The sequence below is a fragment of the Bos grunniens genome, chromosome 4 (assembly GCF_055505025.1).
Source record: "Bos grunniens cultivar Pamir isolate PY7600 chromosome 4, Bosgru_T2T1.0, whole genome shotgun sequence".
NCBI lineage: Eukaryota > Metazoa > Chordata > Mammalia > Artiodactyla > Bovidae > Bos > Bos grunniens.
The window spans coordinates 55,926,516-55,939,912 of NC_141168.1; the positions used below are offsets into that span (position 1 = coordinate 55,926,516).

The window sequence follows — 13,397 nt, forward strand, 5'->3', positions numbered from 1 at the left end:
TTTATGGCTGTAGACCATCCACAGAACACACTGCTGACAACACTGAATGCCCAGCCAACAGCCACAGCTCACAACCACTTGTGACAGTTCTCAGGCCTTTCTCCCACCCATTTTATCCTATCCTTGCTCTCATCATCCTGGTTGTGTAACCCATCCACTGTCAACTCAAGCTCCCAATGCCTGCAACAAACCCTCCTCACCATGACCATCAATTTATAAATGATCTCTAAATAGACTCAAGCACTTTATGGGACATTATCTGAATTTGCCCTGGGCTCCACAACGGACATCATCATGTAATAAGTACTAGGCTTATCCAGCACCCAGCCTAGCTGTACACCCCTGTCTGCCCATGCCCATCTCTGCCCAGGAAAGGGGACCATTCACCCAATCAAACACCCAGTACAAAAATACCAGGCGACTTCTCTTTGCTTTATCATCCATCCACAGAAACTACTCGAGTTCCTTTGTAGAATAATCTATTTTCAACACTATCTGGATGATTACCTCCCAAAGTAAGAGAGGCCACATTTGTAGGCATTACTAATTAGGCTCCATTTTCTTATTGAGTTGGACACCACTATTTTCTTTTCAACCATTGCTAATCTCAGGGGAGAAATGATTCTCCCTCAGCTAGGGAAGTAATCAAAACTCCAGAATGGAGCTGCCCAGCTACACAAGCTCTGGGGCCAACCCCTCCCTCCTCACAGTCTCTTCCAATGCCACATGCTCCGTCACAAAAAAGTGCTCTGTCCACTGCACTGGCCTCTGTTCCTGCAGGAGACATGGACACCAAAATCTGGGCTTTTCCTGCCACACTGTGGCCATGTCTGAACACTACACATGGCCTTTACTCCTTGAAAAGTGGTATTGTGTTTATGTTTTTTTTTTTTTTTTTTTTTTTTAAGGACTGGAAGTTACCTTCCTTACCTGTTAACCCCCATGCACTCCCCAAGCCTCAAGGATTGCCTGCCTCCTCCAGGAGGGCTCCCCTGAATCCACCCACACCCCCAGTCAGATGAGGTCTCCAGCATCAGGCTCCCATAGCTTCTGTACCAACCTCCAGCATTTCCCTCCACACACTCCATTGGAGCCCCTTACTTCTCCAATTCCCTGATTAGCTCTTTAATGGCAGAGATCTTGCTTTCATCAGAATTTGTGTCCTTAGCATTTAGCACACGGCCAGGCCCATGATGATGTTCAGTAACTATTTGAATGAGTAACTAAATGAATGACCAAGTGAGCAATTAAATGAAGCAATCCCTTTGCCCCTCCCTTTCTTTACACACTGAGGAAACACTTTCAGGTATCTGGGGAAAACAATGCCTAAATCTGCTATCAATCAATCATTTTCCTCACAGTAAGAATGAACCCTCTGTGTTTCCACTCCCAAGGGGATTTGTATATCAGATTTTTCCCTTATTTTAGGTGATTCCTGATACAAGTAAGCTGGCAGAAGGGGATGGTGGAAGAAAAGTCTTCCCACCCTGGATGAAACCAGTTGTAGTCGAGGTCACAGCCACATGGATCTCTGAAGCCTGCCCTGCGGTAAAGCTTTAGCACCTCCACCATTGAGCTGGAAGAGCCCCCAAGTCCCAGAACCAGCAAACTCTAACCCCTTAGACCAAGGAGGAAGTAATGTGCACTGGGAATAGCCAAGACTTGGAATTGGAAGACCTAGAATTCCAGCAGTGAGCAATTCTCTATCTTTCCTCCCAGCCTCGTTGTTCTCATTTGTAACAATGGAGACACTGCGTGGCTAATGTTAGCCCTGCCTGTCAGAGAGCTTCAAGTGCAGTACTCACCCCAACCATTGCAGAGAGAGGGGTAGTCCCCACACACAGGGGCTCCAGCCCTAGGATAGCTAGCCTCATGGTGAGAGCCATTCTAAACCATCTGTTGACTCATAGCCAATGTACTTTGGGTTCAAGCAGTGCCTGAAAATCAGGGTCACTCTCAACTCCTCATTTTCCTGGACACCCTCATCTTTCTGCAGGTTTCTGAGGGGAAGATGATATTCCCTACTTCCTTTGAATCCCACTCCCCACTCCTTCCTGCTCCTTTCCCCCTACTCCCAGGGGGATGACTTCCTTGTTACTCACTGTACCCATTGTTGTTAGACAGATGCTCTGATTATGGTCAGGTTAATCCAAAGCCACTGCTAAGCCTAAAATGATGAGGACAGGGGTGGCAAAGGGACTGACAGGATCCAGAGTTTCAGAGGACTCACCTCCTGGCACCCCACCACCTCATGGCACAGCAAGTGTCTCCAGTCTAAGTCTTATAGGAAGTAAGCTTAACCCATGGGTTTTGGAATCAACTTCTTTGAGGAAAGCATGGTGTTCTAGGTGGTGGTATCAGTCACACAGAGAAGAAACCAAGCACTGGGCTATACTGTGGAAGTGATCCTGGTTCATAAGTGGACTAGAGAGAGCCTGCAAGACTGGTAAATGAGATGGCCGAGGTAGGATAGGAAGCCAGCCCTTGGAAAAGCCAGATGTCTTCATGAGTCTATACTCTACTTACCTCCAGTTCTCCTTTAGGATTCCTTACTATAATCATCAGAATTCATGTCCATTGCAATAAGGGGAAACCAAGAAAAGTATATAGATTCAACAGGGGCAAAATCTACAAAGAAACGAACATGTTGCAGAGGCATCAGGGATCTGAATGTAGAACCCCAAAGGGAATGAAAACCTTGGGACTACTAAGGAAGCCAGTGCGCCAGCCTCTTCTCCCCTCCCCAGGTATTTTCTGCTGAACAGGGTCCAGTTTTCACAAGCCTACCTGCCTGTGTTCTTTCTCCTAATTCTGTGCTGGGCCGTGGGCACTGGCAGGGCTTTCATGTGTCCTGTGAGGTGTGAACGTTAGAGAATGCTACTGTGCTTCACCTTCCAGTCTCAAAAGGAAAGTCTACTATTCAAACCCTTCCAGTCTTCCCAAACTGAACACTTCAAAAGAGGCCATTTTCAATGTGGTGAAGTGAGGTGAATGACAATCAGACAATGCTACATTGAGGATTTTTTTTTCCTTCCTAAAAGTCACCTATTTTTTCTCCTCTAGGACTTGCTACAGAAAGATTTAGTAGATAACGTGCTATCTGACTTTTTCCCAGGACATAGGACTGTCAGGAGATTTTTTTTTTTCTTTTCAGAATTAGCCCAACTTAACTGATTTGCCACTATCTACTTTTTTCCTGTATCGATATTATTTTTCCTCATCTCTTCACTCAGCTCCTTACAAATAAGCTTTCAAGTGACACACCATCCCTCCAACCCAGTGTCACAATTTAGAAAATGTGGAAGCCATTTACAAAAGGAGGAACCCTCTTCTCTCTGTGAAGGGCCTAACTGCTGCAGGTTTCATTCTGGCCTCATGGTTAAAGGGCTCCATCCCCTTCCTAACCTCGTGAGGAGCATCAGAAGAGCAGGAACTCCCGAGGAATGCAGCCTGCCCTGAGTGGTCACATTACTGCTCCAGCTTATTCATTTGCCGACTACTGCTCAGGAGATGCAGAAATAAAGGGACTAAAAGCATATTCATCACCCTCACTGAGCTGTGGGATGACATACTTACTTTGGAAATAGTGATTCCAAGTAGGAGAGCAGTGAAAAACAGGGCCTGTGAGAAGCAACTTTTATTACACAGTTTCTAAAATGTGAGCACTTAATGCTCTTTCATTACCATATATTATTACAGTTCTATAAAAATCATTTTTAGGAATCAATCCCAAATTTTTGAAGCTCCCCACCCCCTGCCACAAAAGAGCTAGAAGGCAGAGTTTAGAAGAAGTCCTAACAAAAGAGAAACGATACTTTTGCACCTCTAGGTTTTAAGACTTACTATGGTAGAATCCACACTCAAGACTGGGTCAACCTTTGTGAACAATGCTGTAACTCAGAATCTGTGTAACCCCTCTCAAAGCATCATTTCAAAATATGGCAACTTTTTTATAAAGGAGAGAAGGTAGGTATGAATTTCCTATGTTTCAGATGGGAAAGCTAAGGCACAGGAAGTATCAGTTAAATTACTTTAAGTGAAAGCCAGCAAGCAGTGATCGTGCTGGAACAAAAATCCATCTATTCTGATTCACAGTTCTGCTATTTCTCCACTGGATGCTCCACCCATTTGGGGAGCATCTCCCCTCAACCCTACTCAATCTCCCTTGGTATTTCCACTCCAAGGAATCTGGGTTTTCATCCAAGGGAATGCATTAGCTTGCTGTGTAATTTGCTGATCACTCTGGCACAGAAAACACCAAGAGGCTTTTGACTCTTGCTCATCCATTGGGATCAAGAGCTGGAGACAGGAGTCAAGTGAAATTCATGGGGAGCTCCCAGGCCCTTACAAATATTCCAGTGCCAAAGGAGAAGCAGTCATGGATTGCATCTGAGTTTCAAAATGTCAATGAACTGAGGCAAAGCCAGTAGAGCAAGGCCTTGAGTCCACATTGGGAGGTGATGATGCTTCTACACTTCTACGGACCTGGACAGCTACAAGCACTTCACAGACTCTTCTGTACTCATTCTTCAGAAATGAGTCTCACCCCACGGCAGGATACTCAGGGGATCCTCCAGTGCAGTGCTTCTCAAATTCAAACGTGCACAGGAATCTGGGGATTTGCTGAAATATAGGTTCTGATTCAGGAGGTCTAGGGGAGCCTTGGACCCTGTATTTCTGAAAAAGTCATCAGATGATGTCAGTTCTGCTGCTCCCAGGACCACACTTAGCATAGCAAAGGCCTAGAGCACAATTTGATAAGCTGCAATTCCAAAGATTGAAAAGGCAATAGCAATGAATAACTCACTGGTGATAGGGCTCAAATGGAGTATCAGCCCACTGAATATACCTCCTATATTACTCTTTTATGGGCAGTGTTTCCCTGACACCTGGCAGGGTGAACCACACAGGCAAAAAGCCACTGAAGGAGCCCGGGAGAGGAATGAAGCAAGATTTACTCACGGGAGAAGCGGGCAAGTGGTCTGGCAGTCTTATCTCCGGCTTCATTTGCAACTGGAAAAAAAAAAAAAACAGAAGATGCAGTTAAGTACAAGGCATGTGTGTCTACAGAAAATGCCAACCTACAGCTAATCCTCAGGATGATTCACTATTAAGCTGTGTTTGAAAGTCATTGTAAGAGGATAAAAGCAACTTCACTCCCTCTCTATATTTCCAGTGCCGCTCTCACTGCCTAAATGAAGCCAAATGTCTTCATCATTTTGATTAAAACAGTGAATTAAGCTGGCAACCTAAACAGTACCTAGTTTACTGGGCTTAGGGGAGTTAACTGGCCTGCAGGCAGAGTAAGAGGTGTGCACGCCTGGCTTCCAAGCCAGTGCACATCCTTCTGCTTCAGGCTGCCTCTCAGTGGGATGTCCTTCAACACACAAATGCACCCCAACTACCTGACATCAGTCTGATTTTCCTGATCCATGGGGCAAATTAAGGCAAGGATTTCAGAAAAAAACAGTAAGGTTGGTTTTTGTTAAGAAGGATATTTAAATTTAGAAGCTAACAAATAAGAGGATCGAGAAAATTGTTCAGACAGCTTCTCTAGAAGCTTTACTATCCCCTATACTGATGAACCGGAGAAGGCAATGGCACCCCACTCCAGTACTCTTGCCTGGAAAATCCCATGGACGGCAGAGCCTGGTAGGCTGCAGAGCTCTTAGCCTGGGGTCGCTAAGAGTCCGACAGGACTGAGCAGCTTCCCTTTCACTTTTCACTTTGACGCATTGGAGAAGGAAATGGCAACCCATTCCAGTGTTCTTGCTTGGAGAATCCCAGGGACGGGGGAGCCTGGCGGGCTGCCGTCTATGGGGTCACACAGAGTCAGACACGACTGAAGCGACTTAGCGCAGCATACTGATGAACAAGCTTCCCAGGTGGTACTAGTGGTAAAGAATTCACCTGCCAATGCAGGAAATGCAGGAGACACAGGTTCAATCCCTGGGTCAGGAAGATCCCTTGGAGGAAGGCATGGCAATCTTTATCCCATGGACAGAGGAGCCTGGCAGGCTACAGTACATAGGATCGCAAAGAGTTGGACATGACTGAAGCAACTTAGCATGGACACATACTGATGAACACCATCGTCACGAATAAAAAAAGGTTAAACTGAAACACAAGTTTCATTCACTTTAAATATCACTTTCAATGCCCATAAAGACTATAACCCTGGGTGTTTTGTAAGTATGTATGATCAACTTGAATGAACACCCAAAGCAATCAAATGGAAAAAACTTGTTCAATATGTTTAGGAAAGAACATCCAATACATAGGCAGAATAAAGGAAATTGCTAATGTAATCATTAAAATCATTCTCATCTATGAGAATTTGCAGTGCAGGATGCAAGAAATAGCTACTTCACAAATGTATTACATCATTTTGCAAAGAATGGAAGGAGTCAAAAAATTCCTTTCACCCTTTCAAAAAGGTGAAATTTTTTTTAATTTACCATAATTTATTAAATTAATGGATTCGATTTCAGCTACTTTATATTTCTGTCATCTCCTTGGACCATTGTCTCCACTCTGTATATATTATAAACAAGACATTGTACAAAATGACCAGCAGGGGGAGGTGATATTGCATCCTGCTTCCACTATCTCACACTCTAGCATTTTGAAAAGAAATAGAGAGACAAACGGAGACAGAAAGAAAGAAAGGGAGGGCATGAGAAAGTAGTAAGACCTAGTTAGCTATAGACATGAGTTTCCCCAGCTTGAGTTCAAATCACTTCCTCTTTGGACACTATAGATCTCTAAAGAAAGAGAGCAAGGTTATACTCCAACATATTTGCTGCAGAAAGTGATGGGCCACTTTTAAAGTAGGATCATGAAGACCACTGCCATCATTGAGAACACCGGCCACCATTACAACATTCAGCTTAGAGAGCACATGTCTTCCCCGAGGGACAGAGAAGGAGTAGGCACACACCATCACAATTTCACAGGCATCGCTGGCTGCATCCTCACCCCCAGGCTTTTCCTCCCCTCCCTGCCACCCTATCCAAGAGTGGGAATTGCTGACCCAGATCCAAGTCACGCTAGGAGAGGCAGGAAATAAGATCTAGGCCAGTGACATGCCAGGAGAGTTGTCTTCACCCAGAAGAAATCTGAACCCTGCTCCCAGCATTACTTTCTTAAATGCAGACCCAATACCACAAGGTCTCTATGATGCCCCAACACCTGCAAGATACAACCAGGTCTACCTGGCCAAGTACTGAACAGCTGGCCCCTCCTATTCTCAGCTCACTGTACCTCCCAGTACTGCCTTCAGAACCCAGCCACAGGCTATACGTGGACAAATCTCAAACACTCTCTGTCCTCTTTGCTACAGCTCCTTTGCCGCTCCTCCCAGACAGCCCTCCCCACTGCTTCCCTCCTGTTCATCTTTTAAGATTCAACCGGAGCCATTCATTTCTTCATGTTAAAGTCTTTATTTAATTTGTTACAATATTGTTTTGTGTTTTTGGCTTTTCAGCCCAGAGGCATATGGAATCTTAGCTGCTGACCAGGGATTGAACTTACATCCTGACTCCCTGCATTGGAAGGCAAAGTCTTAAACCACTGGACTGCCAGGGAAGTCCCAGAGCCATTCATTTCTGAAAAGTTCCCCTGACTCCCAGCACAGCTTCTGCCTTCCATAGACCTCTGCCCCTGCCTCACTACCCTCCCAGGCCAGTGGTTCTCACACTTCAGCAGACACTAGAACCACCAGGAAGGTCTGTTGAAACAGATAGCAGGGTTGGTTAAAATGCAGATTCTGACTCAGCTGACCTGGAATAGGGCCCAAGAATTTGCATTTCTAACAAGTTTCCAGGTGATATGGAGAACACTCTTCTGGGGACCATATTTTGAGAACTGCTCTAAACTATAAACTACTTTAGTGAAGACAAGGATGATAACTTTTCATCTTTGTGTTTCCAATCGTTCAGTGACTGGCATGCAGAATACTGCGTTCAGTCAATGTTTTTAGAACTGAATGAAGTAGTTCATTGATAACTGAAATTGATACCAAGTGCCACGCATGGCTCAGTAGATGGAGCCCTCAGTGCCAGAGGGCTATAAAAAGCCCCAGATGTGTTTTGCTTGGCCCCTAAAACGTATTTAATTTTTAAACAATTTATTGTCTGCATTTAAAAATCAAGAGGTTTCTAACATAAATGCAGGTTATCGGCTTCTCTCAGGAACTGAAAACTGTCCAGACTTACTGGCCAGCCACGGATTGCCACTGAGATGCCTCCTATGGGCAGGTCCAGCTCCTGCATGTTTGGGAGGCACCTTTTTGCTGACTGGCATTTGGGCTTTCTATACTCGACATGAGTCCAGAAGGCAAGTGAAAACAGGACCTCTTAAAGGGCTTAAAAATCTACAGGGCAGCAATGGATATGCAGCCATAGAGAACAAACTTTAGGACACAGTGGGGGAGGGCAAACGTGGGGTGATTTGAGTAGTAGCACTGAAATATATACATTACCATATGTAACATAGATAACCAGTGGAAATTTGCTGTATGACACAGGGAACCCAAAGCTGATGCTCTGTGACAACCTAGAGGGGTGGGGTGGGAAGGGAGGGGGGGAGAGGTTTAAGAGGGCGGGGACATATGTATACCTATGACTGATTCATGCTGATGTATGGCAGAAACTATCAGAGTATTGCAAAGTAATTATCCTCCAATTAAAAACAAATTTTTTTAAAAAATGAAACTAAGACTCAACCAAGACCAACACAACAATGAGTGGTTGTGGCCAAGCTTGCTAAGCCCCTCTGTTTCCAGCCCACAAACCGATTCAAGACATTCAACAGCCCTCCAGCACAATGCTGGCCAGCTCAGACACACAAGGGGGCCTTCCTACACTGTTGTTTGCTTTCTATTTCAAAAAAAATCCAGCAAGCTTCAATAATGAAGTAGATGTTCCATTTATCAGATGCAATTAAAGTTTGAATTTGGCAAGAGCTCATAAAAACGATTATGAGATTTAAGGGAAGTTCTTATGTAGATTTACCAAAAGTCATGCTGGGTATAACACACAGACCAGTATGTATCATTAATGCCACTGATGTCGAATTGTATGTCTAGGCTGCGTGTATATTCAGCCACAGAGAAACAGAAAGGAGGTGTACCAGGTATATTAACAGTTATTTCTTCCATGTGCTGGCGTTTGGGGAGATTATCAGCCGTTTTTATGCTTTGCTACTTAAACCCAACAGTTGGATAAGCACATGCCATACTTACAATCAGAAAAAAATGTTTTTATTAAAGGGGTATAAAACAATTAACTACTATATATGATTTGGGTCATTATATATGTATGTATATTTACATATATTTGTATATATTATATATGTATGTATATGAAATGTATTTCAGATACATGTCAGAGCAGTCTTGGATCACAAATCAGGGACTTTCCATCTTTGGAGTCCCATGGGACTCCCTGTAAGACTCAAGAAATGAATCACCCTCCCACCCCCTCCAGGGGGCTCCACACTTTCTAAGTCAGTGGTTTGCAGCCCTGGTCGCATGTCAGAATCACTAGAGAACTTTTTAAAAACCCTGATGCCCAGATTCAGTGGGTGGGATCAGAGGGTGGGCCTCAGTGGGTGGGACCCAAGCCTCCATGCTTTCCCAGTTCCCAGATGATTCCAATGAGTAGCTGAGGCTGAGAAGCACTAATAAATGGTGTAACTTCAGACACCTTTATCAAAACAACATTCAGGGAGGGAGGTGTGGCTCAGCTTCCTTCAAAAATAATTACCCCTATTCAGTTCGTCTTTGCAGAATGCTATTGTTTTGTCATAATAATCCTGAAAGAGACATGCCTCTGCTTTAAAAAAAAAATTCAACAGTTAAGACTGCAAACATAGCTATGGAGATCAATTAGTAGGCAACTCGTCACACTGTGAAGGGTTCTTTGTAAAAGGATACACCGCACATCGCCCCTAACCTCCAATAGATGTGCACTGAGTGCCCCCGGGAGCTCAGCACTAGGCTGGACCCTGGGAGGATGACCACAGTTGATTTCACTCGACACATAAGCAAGTTAGGGAGGTAAACCATGCCTCTCAATTGGGGTTTATCCAGGTGTATTCAGCTAGGGAACTGACTTGATGACAGTGATGATGGTGGAGGTGGTGCTACGATACAGATGCCGTGTCCCATCCCAAACCCACTCAACTAGAGTCTTGCAAGGGAAGACAAGATTCTAGAACTTAACTGCCTCAAAAGCTATTTAATGTTTGAGAAGCAGCATTCCAAATGAAGTGTGTCCCCGGTATGTTTGCTTTATGTTCCTGCACCCCCACCCCCAACTAGAAAACTGGCCAGAAACAAATCTTAAAGTAAGGATTCTCCAAGGAGACCAGCTTTGAGGGTGAGAGGGGCAGGTGAGACAGCACAGTGAGAAAGATATTTCAGAGCAATGAGCAGCCCAATCCCAGCTGAGCCACTAACATTTCAGGCCATCAGAATGCGGGGGAGGTGGGCAGGGAGGATGGTCCAAACAGGCACGGTGGTGCATGGGCAGGTGTGCACTGCTTTGTAACCAAAACGAGCACCCAAAACACGGCCATTCTTGTTTTGAAAACCTGGCACCTGGCACCCAGAGCATAAATGCAGCTGGGGTGCTGGGTGCCAGGGCAAACACACAATGAGAGAGCAGCTCCACAGAAGAGCCTTGCTTCCTGCAAGGAAATCCACCCAACATGCTGACTGGCTGCTGCTCAGCCATGAGCTCTGGGGCTCATCAGGAATCCTCTCCAGGTGAGGTCCTTTGGGAAGTCTTCAGGCTAGAAAACCATGCATAAGAGACTTCAGAGAAGAGAGTGTTAGAATGAGGTTCCAGGCCCCCTCCTAGTTTCTGCAGAAGGTACAGCTTGGAATTGCTTACAGATGCTTGGCTTCATCTTACCTTGCCTTCTACTTGTAAAGACCTAAGCAAGGAAAACTGGATGGAACACTGCGGAGAAAGAGACTTGGTCCAAGGTCACTAACTCTCTTCTTTAGCTGTCATCTTCTAATTAAGGTATTCCACGACCACCTTATTAAGATCACAGCTCCCAACTTCCCTTCCTTCTCTGCTTCATCCCCTTTCCCCACACAACCCCTCCTGGAAGCACTTCTCACCTTCTTACATGCTCTGTTCTCTATTCACTGGGTTTACTGCATTTTCCTTCCACCACATTGTAATTCCCCACACAAGCACAGATCCTCTGCCAATGAAAAAAAGAAAAAAAAAAACTACCGTATCTCTAGTGCCTAAATGCCTAACACACAATATTTATTGAGTCAATGATCAGCCTCTTACCATGCAGAGTGCACTAGAGGCCAAGAATTGGAAGCAGACCAGAAGGACACGAACACCTACCAAATATTTAAGTGTTCTATAAGTATCTGTCCTTTAGGAATACTTATCAAGCATTGACTAAATCACAGATAAAGCCCTGAACAGCCTGTCATGGTCCCTGCTTTCACACTGAGTAAGACTGTCATTCCCATTTGATAGACAGGACACAGGAACTCAGAAAGGTAACTTTTCCAAGACCACAAATTTGTGTGTCCGAATTCCAAACCAACGTATGCCTGGCTCAAAAGCCCAGGGCCTTTCCCTTTAGCCTCTCTGCCTTCCAAGAAATGTAAGCAGATAAGATCTGTGCTCCAGAGAGGGCTACCCCTAGAGAAAAGTCATGCGAAAGTCTGACCCTGTTCCTCATGCCCCAGGGAGAGCCATGCACCAGCCTACAGAGAAGGGGGATGTCACCTGCCTGGGATCTCATACCTGGCACAAGACCAGGAGACTGTCAGTAGAGAGGGGCCCTTTTGTGAGATGGGCAGTCCTGGGGCCAGGACTCACAACAGCAGGATCCAGAAGAGGAAGAACCTAGTTACAAAAAGAAGAGTTTCATTGCCACATTCATGCAAGAACGCCAGCTAGTCAGTGTCTCCGTAACCTGATCAAACCTTTCCTACTTAGAAAACAGTAACAGGGGACTAGAAATAAGAACCAAATTCATCTTAGCATGAAAACAGTACAGCTCATAAAAACAGCTCCTAGGAGGCAAGACTTGATTCTCTTCAAGAGAAGAAACTGACATTCCAAGAGATCAAGTGGTTTGTCTGAGATCAGACTTAAGTCCAGACATCAGAACTGGAAATGTCATCCAATTCTTCCACCTCCAATTCCAGCATTCTTGGAGAAAGGGAATGTACTCCACCTCTTTAGCTCCCTCGGAGTCATTTGTCAGGAGTAAAAGTAAAGGCTTTCATTTCCTTTGCCCTCCTTGGGTTTGATGAATATTGATGCTTGCCAACCCCAGGATACATTTTAAATAAAAACATATACAATTCTGATTGGCAACGGCTGAGCAGAGTACAGTGTTAGAAAGACTTCTGATGCTGAGTCTGAGTGTAGCCAGATATGTCTGTAACACATTACCAAGCCTGTCGTGGGCGGGACAGGAGACTGAAGGGGGCAGGAAGGATGAGTGTGCAGGGAAATCTCTGCCAGGTTCTGCGTGCTCAGTCCCTCAGTCGCGTCCAATTCTTGATGCAGCCCACTTGTCCCTCCGTCCACGGGATTTTCCCAGCAAGAAAAATGGAGTGGTATGCCATTTCCTTCTCCAGGGGCTCTTTGCCAGGTTGGATAGGCCATAAAAGAATTAGCCAAAAAGTGGATAATTCAAAAAGATCACTGAATTAAATACTTCTATAAAATATATTGTCCAATTTGCTTAAAATGAGAGCTGCTGTATAACTAAGGAACACACTAAGCGCTACTCTTTCATCACCTAATTTTATCCTCATGGCAACTCTGTGAGGCCATCACGTGATTTCCCTATTTTCCAGATGCAGAAACTGAGTCTTTGAGAACTTGAGAAAATTCCTTGTGATGAAACAACTACAGCAGACCTGGAAATGGAATCCAACACATTATTCCAGAGCCAGTGCTCTTAACTCATGTGCTGCCCATCACACTTTTAACATCCAAGTATCAGTACTGTTTGATGAGCCTTTTGCCAAGAAACCCAGACCTGGCAGGAGAACTCTTCGTCTTGCCTCCACTTAGCCTCAGGTCAGAAGCGCCGCAGAGGAAGGCTCTCTGTTCTCCAGTTCTGTAAACAGAACCAAGCTCTGCAATCCAGCTGGACCATGTGCCCTAGTGACAAAAAAGGTATCACCACCCCCCTCAGCCTGCTCCCTTCTCCACTTCTTTATTCAGAAATGCTTGGCACTGCCTCATTATACCTTTGGGGCCAATTTGGCTGTCAAATGGACTCTGAATCAAGCTCTAACACAAAAGAAAATAAAACCAACTTGTAGTGATGACTCATCAGGGTTGATGATGTGAGTGGCAGAGATGGTGTACCTTACAGACCCTTCTCTCCTGGAG

General features: G+C 44.9%; 1 protein-coding gene across 9 annotated transcripts in view; it reads right to left on the reverse strand.

Moving 5' to 3' along the window:
- PDE1C (phosphodiesterase 1C) overlaps positions 1 to 13,397 on the reverse strand; it is a 642,269-nt gene that overhangs the window by 443,656 nt on the left and 185,216 nt on the right. For all 9 annotated transcript variants that reach the window (XM_086396479.1, XM_086396463.1, XM_086396468.1 and 6 more), the window contains one exon: positions 4,963 to 5,013. In XM_086396479.1, the coding sequence (XP_086252605.1) occupies positions 4,963 to 5,013 (51 nt within the window). The remainder of the gene's footprint in view (positions 1 to 4,962; positions 5,014 to 13,397) is intronic.